Raw genomic sequence first — 16876 nt, forward strand, 5'->3', positions numbered from 1 at the left:
GCAAAAGCAAGAAACTTTGTTGCTCGTATCTCATGGTGGAGAGATTGATGATGTCTGGTACATAGACAGTGGTGCTAGCAAGCATATGACAGGTAACAAAAATTTATTTTCGAAGTTCTTTGAATCTGATTGTGGAGAAGTAAAAGTAGGAGATGGCAAAGCTTACAAAGTTAACGGTGTTGGTGAGTTGGAGTTCAAAACAAAGCAAGGAAGGGTAGAAAAAATGTCTGAAGTTTATTTTGTTCCTGGTCTTAAAAATAATCTGCTTAGCGTTGGGCATCTCTTGAAGAAGGGGTATGATATTCATTTCCGAGACATGGCTTGCTATTTATCAAAGAAAAATCAGGTTGTTGCTAGAGTTGGAGTGGCATCAAATAATCTTTTCTCTCTTACCCTTCAAAATCAGAATATGTCTTGTTTTATTGGTACTCATAAAGGAATTTCAAAGTTATGGCATGATAGATATGGACATTTAAACTATGGAAATTTAGAGATGCTTTCAAGGAAGATGATGGTTAGAGGTTTACCAAAAATCGATCGGCTTGATGATGTTTGTGAAGCATGTCAACTTGGAAAGCAACACAAAATTGCTTTTCCTTCTCAATCCTCGTGGAAAGCAAGAAGACCATTGCAACTTATTCACTCAGATCTTTGTGGTCCAATGACAGTTTCATATTTAGGAGGTAATCGTTATTTTATCTCTTTCATTGATGATTACTCAAGAAAGTTATGGGTGTATTGTGTCAAAGAAAAATCAGAGGCTTTTCAGAGATTCAAAGATTTCTAGGAAGAAGTGGAGAACTTTACTAGGTTGAAAATTAACACCTTGCGTACAGATTGTGGAGGTGAATATTTTTCAAAAAAATTTGAGAAATATTGCCGAGATAGTGGCATCCGGCATGAAATGACAGTCCGCCATACACCTCAGCAAAATGGTGTGTGTGAAAGAAAGAACAGAACAATTATGGAAATGGCTAGATGTCTTCTTAAGAAGAAGAGGTTATCAAGAAGATTTTGGGCTGAAGCTGTTTCCTGTGCAGTTTATCTTATAAACAGATCACCGACAAGAAGCTTGGAGAATTGCACACCACATGAGGCGTGGTATGGTATAAAGCCTAGTGTTAGTCATCTTAGAGTATTTGGGAGTGTTGCCTACTGTCATATTCCAGATGCAATGAGAAGCAAGTTGGATGACAAGTCAGAGAAATGCATTTTCATTGGCTATAGTGAAAGAAGTAAGGCATACAAGTTGTATAATCCGGTGACAAAGAGGATTGTGATAAGCCGAGATGTTCGGTTTGATGAAAATTCCATGTTTGAAGATATGGAAGTTGAAAAAGAAAATTTGCCAATTTTCCTTTTGAACTTGAAGAAGAAGAAGAGGCAGTAATTGAGAATGCTGAAGATGATGCTCAAGTAGAAAATCCTCCTGCTTCCCCAAGTTCTTCATCAAATTCTTCTTCATCCAGCCCGATCCGAAAAACGAGAAGCATCCAAGAGTTATATGATGTAACGGATGAAGTTGTGCAAAATGATGCTGTATTCTTTACCTTCTTTGCAGGAGAAGATCCAATTTCTTTTGATGATGCATATCAAGAAGAAATATGGAGGAAAGCCATGAAAGAAGAGATTTGCTCAATTGAAAACAATGATACATGGGAACTCATAGATTTACCGCCGCACAAGAATTCAATTGGAGTCAAATGGGTGTACAAGACAAAGATGAATCCGAATGGCTCTATCAACAAGTACAAGGCAAGACTGGTTGCAAAAGGATACAAGCAAAAGGAAGGAGAAGATTTTACAGAGGTATTTACTCCAGTTTCAAGACTTGAGACAGTTCGGTTACTTATTTCTCTTACTGCCCAAAACAATTGGAAAATGTTCCAAATGGACGTAAAATCTGCGTTTTTGAATGGTGTTCTTAAAGAAGAAGTCTATGTTGATCAACCACCAAGGTTTGTCAAAAAAGGAGAAGAAGAAAAAGTTTACAAGTTGAAGAAAGCTTTGTACGAGTTGAAGCAATCACCCAGAGCATGGTACAGCCGCATCGATTCTTATTTTCAGAAGTGTGGATTCCAGAAATCTCCATTTGAGCATACTCTCTACATCAAATGCAATTATCAAGGAAGATTCATGGTTGTAAGTCTCTACGTTGATGATCTTATTTTCACAGGAAATGATGTGAAGATGTTGAAAGAATTTCAACACTCAATGATGGCAGAATTTAAGATGACAGATTTGGGAGAACTTCATCATTTTTTTGGCATTGAAGTTCATCAATCCGAGAAAGGAATTTTTATTTCACAAGAGAGCTACGCAAAGGAAGTTCTAAAAAAATTCATGATGGAAAATGCGAATCCAGTCTCTACTCCATGCATTACAGGTCTGAAGTTATCTAAAGAGGGTGAAGGAAAGCTTGTCAATTCCACCATATTCAGAAGTTTGGTTGGGAAGTTGATGTATCTGACTTCGACAAGGCCTGATATCGTGTATGCTGTTAGCTTGGTAAGTAGATTCATGGAGAAACCTTACTCCAATCACTGGGAGGCTGCCAAGAGAATATTGAGATATGTGAAGGGAACCATTGATTATGGAATTTTCTATAAAGCTAATACATTAGTTGATCTCATTGGTTATACGGATAGTGATTTAGCAGGAAGCATTGATGATAGCAGAAGCACTTCTGGTTATGTTTTTCACCTTGGTAGTGGTACAGTTTCATGGAGTTCAAAGAAACAATCAATTGTGGCGCTTTCGACTACAGAAGCTGAATATATCGCTGCATCTTATGCAGGATGTCAATTGATTTGGTTACGTGGAATTTTGGAAAGTCTTAAGCAGAAGCAAAGCAAGTCAACAATTTTGTTTTGTGACAATAGTTCTACTATTTCGGTCACAAAAGATCCAGTTCTTCATAGAAGGACAAAACACATTCGCATTCGATATCACTTCTTGAGGGAACTAGTGAATAATGGTGATGTTCAAGTTGAATATTGCAAGACGGAAGATCAGATGGCTGATATCTTCACAAAGCCTCTAAGTGGACAAGTCTTCAAGAAAAATGTTGAAAGGTTGGGAGTTCAAAGCAAGTTTAATTTAAGGGAGGCATTGTTGGCACATAATTAAATTAACCTTGCACAAATAAATTATGAAAAGTTAGAAGAGTGAAGAGACTTGAATATGAAAAGTGAAAAAACTTGAATATGAATAATGAAGAGACTTGAAGATGAAAAGTTAAGAGGCTTGAATATGAAAAGATACACACATGCATGAATAGTCACAACTCCTAGCATATAGTGATATAGATGAATAGTCACTTACAACTCCTATATAAAGAGTTGTATGTGATGAAGAATTATTAACTTTGTGTGCTTGAAATAAAAGATTATTTGAAAGAATTTTTTCATACAAAATTTATTTCTCTTCTCCTTTATATTCTTTATCATTTTCTTTGTTTTATTTCTCCAAATATTAATCATTCAACTACATTTTATTTGTGCCAAGAGAAATATTACAACTCAATAATGCCTTTGTAAGCGTAGCATTACAAGGGTGGCCTAGTCTAGCATGCCACACAGTTAGAGGAATAGTAGAAGTTGCTGAAAAACATTGAGCCGAATCTGAAGTCAAGGCGTTGGGAGCAAAGTCTTGTAAGTGAAGTTTATACAACCCGTGCTGTACTGATCCTCGAAGAAGTACCTCTCCAGTCTTTAGATCACATACTAGGCACTGTTTAGGAAGAAACTCAAAAATCACCTGATTATCTCTGGTAAACTTGGAGACAGACAAAAGATTTTTTGTTATACCAGGCACAAGCAGTAAGGATCTCATGTACAACGGTCTGGTTCGAGTAAGTAAGGAAGACTGACCAGTAGATAAAACAGGGAGAGCAGTTCCATTACCAACATATACTTTACCTGGACCATTGTAGGAGGTGCTGTCACCCATGGCAGCAGCAGAATGGGTAAGATGATGCGTCACCCCAGAATCCGGGTACCAAGCATTGTCACTGACCGTTTCAGGAGTGGCAATAAGAGCTTGAGGTTGAGAAACAACTGGAGGAGATGTACTAACTGATGAAGAAGGATTGGCCACAAAGGGGTTGAGCCAAGTAGGAGCTGAAGCAGATGGAAAATGCCAGCCTGGTTGAGGAGTGAAACCAGCAGTAGGCGGAACCCAATGTGCCACAGAAGAACCAGAACCCACCATACAGATATTAGCTTGCGGCGAGGGAGGAGGTCTGTAGCCTGAACTTTTGTAGGACGTGTCGAAACGATAGTAGCAGCGATCAACAAGGTGCCCCTGCTTCCCACACATTGACACTGAAACCGTGAACTAGAAGCGCGACCACGCCCGCGCCCTCGAGCTGCGGAATATGGGCGATAAGTGGGTGTAGGAGCAGTGTTATCGATAATAGGTTGATGTGTCACCATGTTGGCTGAACTGGGAACCTCAAAAACAGAAACTTGCTGACGTGCTTCTGCATCAAGAAGCATAGTGGTGACAGCCTGAGCATTATAGGAAACTTGACTGGCCGTGATGATTGTAATCACCGATTCATACTCAGGAGGCAGGCCATTGAGGATAGCAGTAACATGCTCACGATCACTAATAGTTTCGCCACAACTGGCAAGATTATCACAATACCCTTTAATTTTCAGCAAGAAATCTTTCATGGGGAGATCACCCTTACGCTGAGAGTGTAAGGCTCGTCTGTAGTACATTAGTCTAGAAGTGGTTTTGCTACCAAAGAGATTAACAATAGCATTCCATATATGAGCACTAGTGTCCTTACCAATAAGGTGCGGAAGAACCGACTGACTGACTGAAGATAGAAGCCAAGAAGCTAGTGCACTATCCTGTTGCTCAAAGCGAGCAAAATCTGGATTTTCTTGAAGGACGCCATCAGCATCCGGAAGCAACGGAGGAGGCGGAACAGCAGTAGTATCCAAGAAACCTTGAAGCTTATAGGTCTTAATCGCCAGCAGAACTTGTTGACGCCATAACAAATAGTTGTTATCATCAAGGAGAACACTTATTTTCTTGGTACAAAAGAACCGAGTATCAAGAACTCCATCAGTAAATGTAGAAGCCATGGCCTGTGTATTGGAGTGAACAGTAGACGGACTTGAATCTCGAGACATGAAGAAAGAAGAGAAAAAAAAATTACCAGGAATCAATGGACATCTGATACCATGTTAAACTATAATAGAAACTCTAGAGAAACAGTATACATCAAGAAGACTGATTCATATATTTCACTCTTATTGTTTTTGTACAGCATATGTGCTTATATAACAAATACAAGTGAATTTCTCAACCGACTAACTGCTTAACAGACTTACCAAAACTAACCGATACTGAACCAATCCTTAGTTAGTTACTCTAACAGGACCCTGGCACGCGACTGCTCCAACCCACCCATACAATACTCAGAGTTCTTTGTTTATGTTGCAAGTATTCAATCTTTGGCTCATCAACGAAAAAAAGTAAGCTAACTTAAAAATAACAACACCTTTAGAAGTGTTATTTCATCGTGAATTCCGCTATTCATCAGTGCTAAAAAAAGTAAGCTAACTTAAAAATAACAACACCTTTAGAAGTGTTATTTCATCGTGAATTCCGCTATTCATCAGTGCTGGAATTGCTCAGGTTTTTATCCATATTCCACCCTTCTTTACCCCCCAAAACTGCGTGCATCTAAGAGGTTGGAGAAAATATTCCGCAACTACATGGAGTTGTATTATCTTTTGTAAAATGTCATTCAAGGATTAGATCACCCACTCTTTTTTATTTATTTATTTTTTATTGGTAAATAATCACACATTCTTTTCATTTCTTCAATATTGAAGGGTTGAAGTCTTATTATGAAAAAAAATATATAGTAAAAGGTAGCAATGATGATATATATGTAAGGCGGCTGGCTGGATACAAAAACTACTGTCTAGTCTGAAAGAGAAATAACTACTAAGAAATGTGTTTTTAATTGAGGGAAGAAAAAGACAAGTCGACAGAAAACCTCCTCTATATTCAAATGAATTGTTGAAATTATAATGCCAAGGTTCATACATGACAATGACATATATGCTAATCTAAATCTTCACTACGTAGCGCATACTTTTTTAAAATTTTAAACATCATATTTATACTAAAATAATTAATAATAAGATTTTAAGAAAATCCAAAAATGATGAATCGAAAAAGATGATTTTCTCGAGACTTCAGGCTGATCATTTTTCTAATTTTATCTATAATATTTTGAAGAGAAATGTTAAAATTTGATCAATGATCCATCTTTAATGAATAAATACAGCTTTTGGGCCAAAAGAATTGGTTTCTATCTTTTAAATTTATGTTAAGCCAATATTTATATGATCTTTTAATTTGTAACGCAAGGTTTTTATAATGTGATTTATAAGGTCAAAGGGTATAGTAGGTGGTGAGTTAAGGGAACATATTTATTTTTAGTTAATTGGAGTTGGGAAGGAGGAGCCACCGATTAATTTGCAAAACAAATAACAACATCAAAACTCAGATCAACACAAATTAGGAATCATTTTTATGTACAAAAGGTTGCATTCAGCATCAGAGATCTTGGAGAGTGGCTGACTCGTCTTACAATATCTTCAAGTAAGTCTCTTCAATTCAGATTTTGTCATCCAATTATACCACCTTCTTTTCTTTCTTTTGCCTAGTTTGCTTGATTAAAAGCCAAATCAAAATTACTTGTTTTATTTATATATATATATTTGATTGTTTTGTGTTAAATCTGGGATTGGAAGGGGAAAAAAATCCATTTTTTTCATAAACTCAAGAATTTTATATATATAAAAGTATGGGTGTGTTGTGTTCTGTTTGAGTTTTCAAGGAATATAATTTTAGCTGTCAACTACATATTTATGGCAGTAAGAAAGAAAAGTAAACAGACAGAATCTCCAGTATTTTGCGTTAGAGTTGTTCAAGGCAAAACGTAATTGGATTTTCGTTTATATTAGAACCAGTTGTGGTTCAAAGGGCGTATGCATGCATGATAGTTTTGACTTTGGGTCGGGTTTGTTGTGGACAGTGGATGTTCCTTAGGGAGTCTCTTGCAGTGATTAATAATGTAAACAAGGACCCGTCAGCTAATTTACATAATTCATTTATGTTTTTTTTTGTTTGTTTCGCTTGTTCAGGTATCCCTGGAGCTGCTCTTTCCTTCATTTGATTGCTGCGGATTAACCTACTGTTTATTCATTTTTGGTATGTATTGAGCATGTTGTCATGAAATTGTTGCTTTAGTTTTTGGTTCGTTTCTAGCATATACTTGATCTAAAGCTAAGCTTTTAAGTTGTCGCATATTTGGTCACTAGTTATTGAATTTTGGCCAGCCATTTTTTCATATATATGGATTGATGGTTTTCATTGAGTTTCAAGTTTCTAATTCTGAGTCGGCTTGGGCATGGATTTCAAGTAAAGATTGGGTTGGAGAGGGTAGGACTCATTTGCTGTAAAATAAAGTTGTCTGGGCATCTACTAATATTCCAGTGGATGTTGAAGTAAGGAGAGAAGTAGATTGATAGAATATGGAGATGGGTTCAAGGACGGAGGTTGATGAAGATGGTGACAACAACAAGGGAAGAATGTGGGATTTGGATCAGCAGTTTGATCGGTCAATTGAGGAGGAGGCTGGGAGGCTGAAAAACATGTATACGGAGAAGGTATTAAATCGAGTTTTTAGTAAATGAATGCATATAGTTGTTTGGAATTGGATTATTCTGACATGGTTTCAAATTCTATAGCAAACATCTCATTATTGCTGCTGCGGCTTGCTTTCCAAAGTCTTGGAGTGGTTTATGGTGACTTGGGCACTTCTCCCCTCTATGTTTTCTACAATACATTTCCTGAGGAAATTGTAGATCCAGAGGATGTTGTTGGAGCTCTTTCATTGATCATATACTCCCTCACACTTATCCCGCTCCTCAAGTATGTGTTTGTTGTGTGTAAAGCAAATGACAACGGTCAAGGTGAGCTGATATTAGTGAATGAGGATGTATACCTTGTAATCTGAGATATGATGATGATCCTGTTTGTCGTGCAGGTGGAACATTTGCTCTATATTCTTTCTTTGTAGACATGCAAACGTAAAAAACATTCCTGATCAACACAGGACCGATGAGGAGCTTACAACTTATAGTTGTTGTACATTAATTCATGAAAAATCATTTGCTGCTAAAACAAAGAGATGGCTGGAGAAAGATACATACAGGAAGAATGCGCTTCTGATTCTTGTCCTGTTCGGTACATGCAATGTCATTGGCGATGGAATACTCACTCCCGCAATATCAGGTATTTTGCTTCTAATCCTTCATGCTTAACCTCCAAGGACCCGTATAGAAGTATCTGCCTTCACCACTCTTTGTTAGCTTCTTCCTCTTCCTTGTATGTTCAAGTGTAATCAACAATGGAAACCGTGTAACATATTGATATCCTAACGTCAATACACTTGTATATCTCCTTCCTCAACTGATGTCTGCTGTGTTTGGCAGTTCTTTCAGCATCTGGAGGCCTCAAGGTGGCCCATCCACGCATGAGCAATGGTGTCTTCCTACCCTTCCATACACACTATTCTTTTTCTTATTCTAGCCTTTTCCTATAATTTTTGTCTATCTTTCTATTAAGTCTATTCTTCTTCCCTTGTGCAGGTGTTATTTTGGTTGTCGCTGTGGTAATATTAGTAGGTCTGTTTAGCATGCAACACTATGGTACGGATAAAGTTAGCTGGCTCTTTGCCCCGATTGTGCTCCTTTGGTTTATTACGATCGGAGGCATTGGCGCATATAATATTTGGAAATACGGAAGCAGTGTTTTGAAAGCGTTTTCACCTGTATACATATTCCGATATTTTAAGAGGAGACGGAGGGATGGGTGGACCTCCCTTGGGGGGATTATGCTTAGTATAACAGGTAAATTGACTATCAGTAGCGTAGCTATTTTCTTTTAGTTATCAGTTTCAAAGTTCAGTGAACTGGTGACCGATGAATTGTTACAGGTACGGAGGCGCTTTTTGCTGATCTAGCCCATTTTCCAGTTTCGGCTGTGCAGCTTGCTTTTACTGTAGTTGTATTCCCTTGCCTGCTCCTAGCGTATTCTGGACAAGCAGCCTACCTCTTTAATAAAGGTGACCATGTGATTGATCCATTTTATCGCTCTATCCCAGGTTGGTGATTATAATTCTTGTGTCTGATATGTAACTTTGAAAATAAATATATGTATCCTGCAGACTAAAATGTAATTAGTAAGCCTTGCTCCTACCTATACTATCTTTTGTTTGTCCTTTTTTTCTTTTCTCTCAACTGCAGGTTGCATATATTGGCCTGTTTTTGTTATTGCTACTCTTGCTGCTATAGTTGCAAGTCAGGCCGCCATATCAGCAACATATTCAATTGTTAAGCAAGCCCTTGCACATGGTTGATTTCCACGAGTGAAGGTTGTGCATACGTCAAAGAATTTCCTTGGGCAGATATATGTTCCAGATATTAATTGGATCCTCATGGTCCTATGCATTTTTGTTACTGCTGGATTCAAGAACCAAAGCCAAATTGCAAATGCTTATGGTAAGTTTATGCTTATTTATATTTATCCAAGTTTCATAGTGCATGGATGGTGCAGCTGACTGAATATGTTACTGCAGGGACAGCTGTGGTGCTCGTGATGTTGGTAACCACGTACTTATGACTTTAATCATGATACTGGTGTGGCGCAGCCATTGGATTATTGTGATCCTGTTCACAGGCTTGTCCTTGGTAGTAGAGTGCACATACTTCTCTGCAGTACTGTTCAAGATGGATCAAGGAGGGTGGGTTCCCCTTGTTATTGCATCAGCCTTTCTGCTGATCATGTATGTGTGGCATTACGGAACAGTGAAACGATATGAGTTACAGATGCATGGTAAGGTTTCAATGGCATGGATTCTTGGGCTTGGACCTAGTTTGGGACTAGTACGGGTTCCGGGAACGGGACTAGTGTACACAGAGCTAGCAAGTGGCGTACCCCACATATTTTCCCACTTCATCACCAACCTACCAGCCATCCATTCGGTGCTTGTTTTCGTGTGTGTCAAGTACCTTCCCGTCTACACTGTTCCGGAAGAAGAGAGGTTTTTTGTAAAGCGGGTTGGACCCAAGAACTTCCACATGTTCCGTTGTATAGCTAGGTATGGGTACAAAGACCTTCACAAGAAAGACGATGATTTTGAGAAAAAGCTGTTTGATAACCTATTCTTGTTTGTGCGGCTGGAGTCGATGATGGAAGGGTGTTCGGATTCAGAAGAATATAGCTGGTCTGAGCCCGAGCGAGCACTCTAGAGACGGCAATGAGTGGGGGAACACCATGGTCTCCTCCAGTGTTAATACCGCAGTGGTGTCATATATGAATATGGGACAAATAAGTAGAAGCCAGACGGAGATGGATGAGTTAGAATTCCTCAACGGGTGTAGGGAGGCAGGGGTGGTGCACATTCTTGGAACTACTATGGTGAGGGCAAGAAAGGATGCTAGATTTTACAAGAGAATAGCTATTGATTATATTTATGCTTTTCTTAGGAAGATATGTAGGGAAAATAGTGCGATTTTTAATGTTCCTCGCGAGAGTCTGTTGAACGTAGGACAAATTATTTATATGTAAGCTACTCTTTTTCTATTTTTACTTTAACATCTATATTTATATATATGTATGCCAGCATAAATAAACATTTTTTTTTATTTGGAATTCGCTTTGCGTTTGAATTTCTCAAGGAATTTTATTTTATTTTTATTTATCAATATATCTCCTGAAGAGTTTAATTCATCCTCTAGTTCTATAAATCCATTAAGGAATAAAGGTTGAAAATCTTAATATATAACTTGCTTTGTCAGGCCATTATTTTTAAATGTAAGTAGGGTGTAAAGTTGTTTTTTTTTTTTTTGCCATTGATGGTTCTCCTGATAAAATTAGATGATGTTTTAGTTAGAAATAATAAATTTAAAATTTATTGCGAGTTCAAATATTATTAATATTATTAAATTTGTATTTTAATGTATAAAATGTAAAAAGATAAAAATAAAAATAAAAACACTTATGATAACATAATACATTGCATACGCAAGGTGGAATATATATTAATGAATTTGAATAGTAGTATTATATTATTTTGTGGACTGATTTCTTGCTTGCGGGAATTAGAAAGAAAATGTTGTTGGGTAAAGCATGGAAAAATGGTTCAAATTCAAATTGGGAATTGCTTCCTTTTCCATTCTTTAATAATAATTAGTTAAAAAATTCATTGGTTAGTGGTAACTAGAAAGAATGAGCGTCAATCATGGAATTTTGTCTGTGGTAATTAAGAAAATGAATATTCAGCCGTTGGAGTGGTGTTTAATAAATTAGGTGGCTGCGCTCTGCATTGCACATGGATGCCTGCCCGCATTTCCAAAGGAAACCATTAATATAATTCTCATGATGCATGCATTGCTAATTCCATGAAGAGATCTTGGGGATAAAGAATTTAATCTCACCGGCTACTGTCTAAAATGCAATGGAATGGAATCTGCGTGTTCACTTTTGAAATCATTCCAACCCAAACTGCTCCATCATTTTTTTTACTAATAAACATATATACATTGCAATTTGTTTCGATCATCTACTATACTGACTCCTTTTACATACAATATAATATAATATAAGCATCTTTTCTAATGTCTCTCATAATCAAAGTTGACCATAATTAATGTGCAAGCGCAAAGCAAGGAGAAGTTGATCCATCGGTATCAGGTTTTTAATTAGTGGAAACTAAAGATTTCATTTCATACAAACTCCAGTCCATAGCATCACCTTACTGGTACATTAATTAAAACTAACGCATTAATTAGATGCAACTTTGTAATCGCTATCCCTTTGATCATGAACAATATTGAACTAATAATAACAATGATGATTATAAAACAAAAGAAAATAAAAATTATTATTAAGTAGAAGCAATAGCAGATTGAGTATGAGAAGCAGCAAGAGGGGTTCTTCTCGGGTTGGCCGCAAACCTTGAAGAGAAAGCATACATCTGATAGTAAACATCATCATCTACAGCGCTCCCACATCCGCTTCTATCGAAGTTTAGAGAATAGCTCAAGGGGTCATACCGACACTGGAATGAACTTTGCCTACTTGCTCCTGCACTGCGTACCATCTCTTTGCTCTGTTTCTTCACCTTCCTCAAAATCTTTACTAGAACTCTACTGCAACAACACCCATTTTTGACCCCTGACGTTTTACTGCTGAAGCTGCTCCTACCCGTGGCACCCCCGCTTTTGGTGGTGCAGCTGTTTTTGGGGCACCAAAGAAGCCATATTTGTGCCATCCTTTCTCTTTCTAGCTTGTTGGGTTTTGAGGATTTTATGAAATAAACAAAAGGTGGTGAGAGTGAGGGGTTCATATGGATTATTGGATATATACTTGAAACATAATATAGAGAGAGAGAGGAGAAGGGAAGTGCAATCACGGTCCTAGGGAGAGAGTGGAGATGGGCGTGGTGGTTTCTGTTACAGATATATATTAAAATGAAATTGGTACCTAATTTTTAACGTAGATAAATCTCATGCAAAGCCAAAATAACTAAAGGAGCCAAATGTGATCTGGTTTCTTTACAGTTTTGATATTTCATCATTCACGTGAACTGACCACAACTAGTTAAAAAAAGAAAAAAAGAAACCGCTCGAGAGAAGGTGGAGTTTAAGCAAATTTTAGAGCTAGACTTGCTTCAAACAAGAGGTGCTGTACACATGCAAAGCACGTCTGTGATATATACAGAGAGAGTCATGGTACTGGAGATACCAACTAGTTAGGATTTTCTGTTTTTTCAAATTATCATATATCAGTCACTAATAAGTTATGAATAATTTAGGTATTTTCTAAAAAAATTTCAAATCCTTTAAGATTAATTAATAATTTAATCATTGCAGTTTCCACCTCATTTATACCAAAACATGTAATATTATAATTAATTTATTCATGTATAAATCCTTGAGACATAAATCCTTATTACAAATAATATGCGAAAGAAAGATTCCGTGGGGAGTCTGAAATAACATGAGCGAATGATTGAAGGGCGGGCAGTGGCCGGTGGGTGACTGAAAACAATTAACAAGGGGAATTTCCTTTTTTCACTGCATGCTTGATAGGTATATAAATTATTATAAATATAAGGGTTTGCCCCGTAAATTATACTCATTTTCCATATTAATACTTAAACCTTTATTTTTATCTTGATACCTGAACTAAAGTTTCATTATACTTTTTGGCCCCTGCATTAGTGGTGTTAACAAAAAATAACAACCAATCATAACACGTCACGTGTCTTCATTAATTGCTGATGTAGACAATGACGTGATGGTTGACCGCATACCGAAAAATTTTAATTTTTTTTTAAATTGTAAAAATTTATTAAAATAAAAAAATTATTTAAAACTTTTTTAAAATCATTAAAAACCATAAATGATTATTAAAAATTTGTAAATAATTAACAAATCAAATAATTCTTCTTCTTCTTCAATTTTATCTACAAATTCTAAAATTTGTAATAACCATAAATGATTATTAAAAATTTGTAAATACAATGAGATTTTTTATGTTGTCATCTTTTTTCATTTCTTGATTTATTCTGGCATTACTATTTTGACATTCAGGGTCTTAAAACAATAACAATATTTGATTTAATAAAAAATTATAAAAATTATTAAAAAATTATGAAATTATCAATTAAATGCCACCGGTTTAAAAATTTTAAATAATTATTTTCATTTTTTAATAATTTTCTCAATTTGATATTTTTTATAACTTTTTTTATAATTTTAAAATATTTTTAACAACATTTAATAACAATTTTAATATTTTTAATAATTAAATATATTTTACAATTTTATGTATTTAAAAATATTTTTTATGATTTTTAATAATATTTTCACAATTGTTTATAATTTTTTATTTTGTCAACATGGTCAACTCACAATCAATGTGGTCAACAGTCACGTCATTGTCCATATCTGCAATTAACAAGGACATAACGTGTTTTGATTGGTTACTTTTTTAAACACCGTAAACGACAGGAACTAAAAATGTAACGAAATTATAATTTAGATATGAAAAAAAAATTAAATACCAAAATAAGAAGAAAATAGATATAATTCAGGTGAATACAGCCTAAATATTAATTTGACTCAGTCAGTCAAATGATGATATATGTATGAGGTGACTTTGAAATTTAAAGCAGTCCCGTTTTTCTATATTATTATTCATCATGTGGTGGATCCATTCCTGATTTACTGCATTAGTATATACAAATATGCACCTCTTTCTCAGAGTCTGTATCATGTGCGTACAACATGCTCTTTGCAACTAATTTTTAAATTTGCATTCACAATATATTATTAGGGTTGTGTCAGTTTCCACGCGGTTTCACAGGTGGATCTAGTGGGATGGTTTTCCCAGGAAACAAAGAAAAAAAATGTTAGTATTCACCACCTCGAGCTTTGGGGTAAGGACTGACTACTGAGAACTAGGAGGTTTTTTTATTGTTATATAAAAATAAAAATAAAAATAAAATTTTTGTTGCCGTTTTTCATAATCTTTGCCCGAGTTTAGTTTAATATTTGTATAGTTTTAGGCCCAAAGTTCGAGAGCTAGGGTCAAAGCTTTGAATTGATGAATATAGAACAACTAAACCGACCACTAAAATAACATTTTAGGATTTGTCTGTCATATTAGATTATTTATCCATCAATTTGAAGTGAAGGATGCAGATGGCGTTTGAATGAAAGTTTGGTTTTGGCCGAAAAGAAAAGAGCGCTTCAGTTTTCATGAGGATATATTACTATAGGATTTGTTTGTTTATAGTTTCCATGCATAGTAGTAGGTTTAGGGTTTTTCTATTTCCCAAGGAATTTCATGCAAAAACAACTACTGCTGGAAACGGTCCCAGATTCTCCCTCCATATAATTATTTGTTATCCACGGAGTTACAAATTAATAATATATAGTTACTTGCGATAAGTAATTATTTTTAACAAAAATATATTTATAAAAAGTACACTTGTTGAGGATAGATTCAATTAATAGACAACTTAACCTTACTGTTTAAGAGTTGAACTATTCTTCCTTATAACTTATCAATTTTCTCCTAAGTGACTCAGTTACTCTTTTTCTTGTTACATCTTCACATCTGGAAATGAGAAACTGCTCCCTTACAAGGTTGCTTTTGCACAAGTCAAGCAGAACCTTTCATGACACTGCCAAAGCTTTGAATCAACAACATTTATCAAAGTGGAAAGCCACATTGAAGGAGGAGTTGGCAATTAATGTTCCCAATGACAGAGAAAATGCGTGCATATACAGGGTCCCCGTTAACATGCGTGAGGTGCAACCCGACGCCTATGCTCCCACTATCATCTCAATCGGTCCTTACCATCTTGGACAGGAAAGGTTACAAGCAATGGAAGAGCTGAAATGGAAATTCTTTCACCGCCTCTTTCGTCCAAAACAGCCTAATGGGGTGGAACTACACCCAGCGATGAAAGCCATGGAAGATTTGGAGCAGGATGCTCGTAGGTGCTACTGGGACAATGCTGAGCAACATAGTAAGGATAAATTTGTTAGGATGATGCTGGTTGATGGCTGCTTCATTGTGGAGCTCTTGAGAGAGTTGAAGCACAACAACTTTCAGTATGCTCCCTCTGTTCAAAGGTGGATGCTGCCTACTCTTCGTCGGGATCTGATCATGCTTGAAAACCAGCTTCCTCTTTTTGTTTTGCAGAAATTGTTTGAGCTGACCAAAAGATCAGAAGAATCAAGCACTTGCTTGGAACAGCTTGCCCTTTGTTTTTTCAATCCTCTATTGCAGTCTCAAGGGGATGTGCGGGCCGTGAATGCACAAGGAATTCAGAACACGTTGCACTTTCTTGACCTTTTCAGGCAAAGTATCCTCCCATTTCCTATAAACTTATCACAAGGACTAAAAACTAGCAAGACGAGCGATTCGAGCAATGCAGCAGAAGAGGGGATTGACATGGTGCGGTCCATGACGGAGCTAATGGAAGCTGGTGTCGTGATTGAGAAAGCTGTTAATTGTCCTCCACTAGATGTAAGCTCCGAGGGGAGGTGGCTAAAAGTCCCTCCTCTCTACATCGATGATCACAAGGGAACCCTGTTTCGAAACATGGTGGCCTATGAACAATGCCATCCCAAGTGCAAACCTTATGTGACATCGTATTTGTTCTTTTTCGATGGTTTGATTAACTCAGCTGAAGATGTGGGATTTCTTCACCACAAAGGGGTTCTTCACCATTGTTTAGGTAGCAACAAAGAAGTGGCAAAACTTGTGAATGGACTGTGCAAGGAAATAGCAATGGATGGTAGGGAGTCTTATTTATGCAAAGTAGTACACGATATGAACACTTATTGCAATGGCTCCTATGCTTGGTTTAGAGCGGGGTTGGTACACCATTATTTCAGAAGTTGGGTGGTAGGCATCTCCACCCTTGGAGCTATTATAGTTGTTTATCTCTCACTAATTCAAACGGGTTTTGTATTTGTAGAAGATCCGAAGAATCTTAACAGACCATTTCATCACGACCTAATTCATTGCCTACTTCTACCTCTTAGTCATTTATTTTCTTTCAAAATAAATGATGAGAATGAGAATAAAATTTGGATGTATTCAATTTGATGTAAGTTCTACTATTGTTGTTAATGTATCATGTCTCAAATGTACAATAACTTTTTTTTTTTACTTTTCTCTCTCTTAAGTTAATCACATTAATTGTCATATTATAATAAATGGGTACTTATGTTTATTTATTTTGTTCCATTAG

The 16876-nt window shown here is 36.3% G+C and overlaps 2 protein-coding genes and 1 pseudogene across 2 annotated transcripts; 2 read left to right on the forward strand and 1 right to left on the reverse strand.

The window, feature by feature from the left end:
- The first annotated feature begins 6375 nt into the window (after positions 1-6375).
- LOC107938486 (potassium transporter 11-like) lies at positions 6376-10727 on the forward strand (annotated as a pseudogene).
- A 1042-nt stretch (positions 10728-11769) lies between these two features.
- LOC107938519 (uncharacterized) lies at positions 11770-12590 on the reverse strand. Its single transcript, XM_016871697.2, has one exon. It carries the CDS (start codon positions 12446-12448, stop codon positions 11987-11989), a length of 462 nt encoding a protein of 153 aa, XP_016727186.1. The 5' UTR covers positions 12449-12590; the 3' UTR covers positions 11770-11986.
- Positions 12591-15138: 2548 nt separating this feature from the next.
- LOC107938489 (UPF0481 protein At3g47200) lies at positions 15139-16756 on the forward strand. The gene has a single exon (XM_016871663.2). The coding sequence runs from the start codon at positions 15235-15237 to the stop codon at positions 16729-16731; it is 1497 nt and encodes a 498-aa protein (XP_016727152.2). The 5' UTR covers positions 15139-15234; the 3' UTR covers positions 16732-16756.
- The last annotated feature ends 120 nt before the right edge of the window (positions 16757-16876 follow it).

The sequence above is a fragment of the Gossypium hirsutum genome, chromosome A03 (assembly GCF_007990345.1).
Source record: "Gossypium hirsutum isolate 1008001.06 chromosome A03, Gossypium_hirsutum_v2.1, whole genome shotgun sequence".
Lineage (NCBI taxonomy): Eukaryota > Viridiplantae > Streptophyta > Magnoliopsida > Malvales > Malvaceae > Gossypium > Gossypium hirsutum.

What these genes read in the sequence shown, in the direction of transcription:
- LOC107938519 (XM_016871697.2), bottom strand. Translation starts at nt 12,448, where the DNA reads ATGAACCCCTCACTCTCACCACCTTTTGTTTATTTCATAAAATCCTCA.
- LOC107938489 (XM_016871663.2), top strand. Translation starts at nt 15,235, where the DNA reads ATGAGAAACTGCTCCCTTACAAGGTTGCTTTTGCACAAGTCAAGCAGA.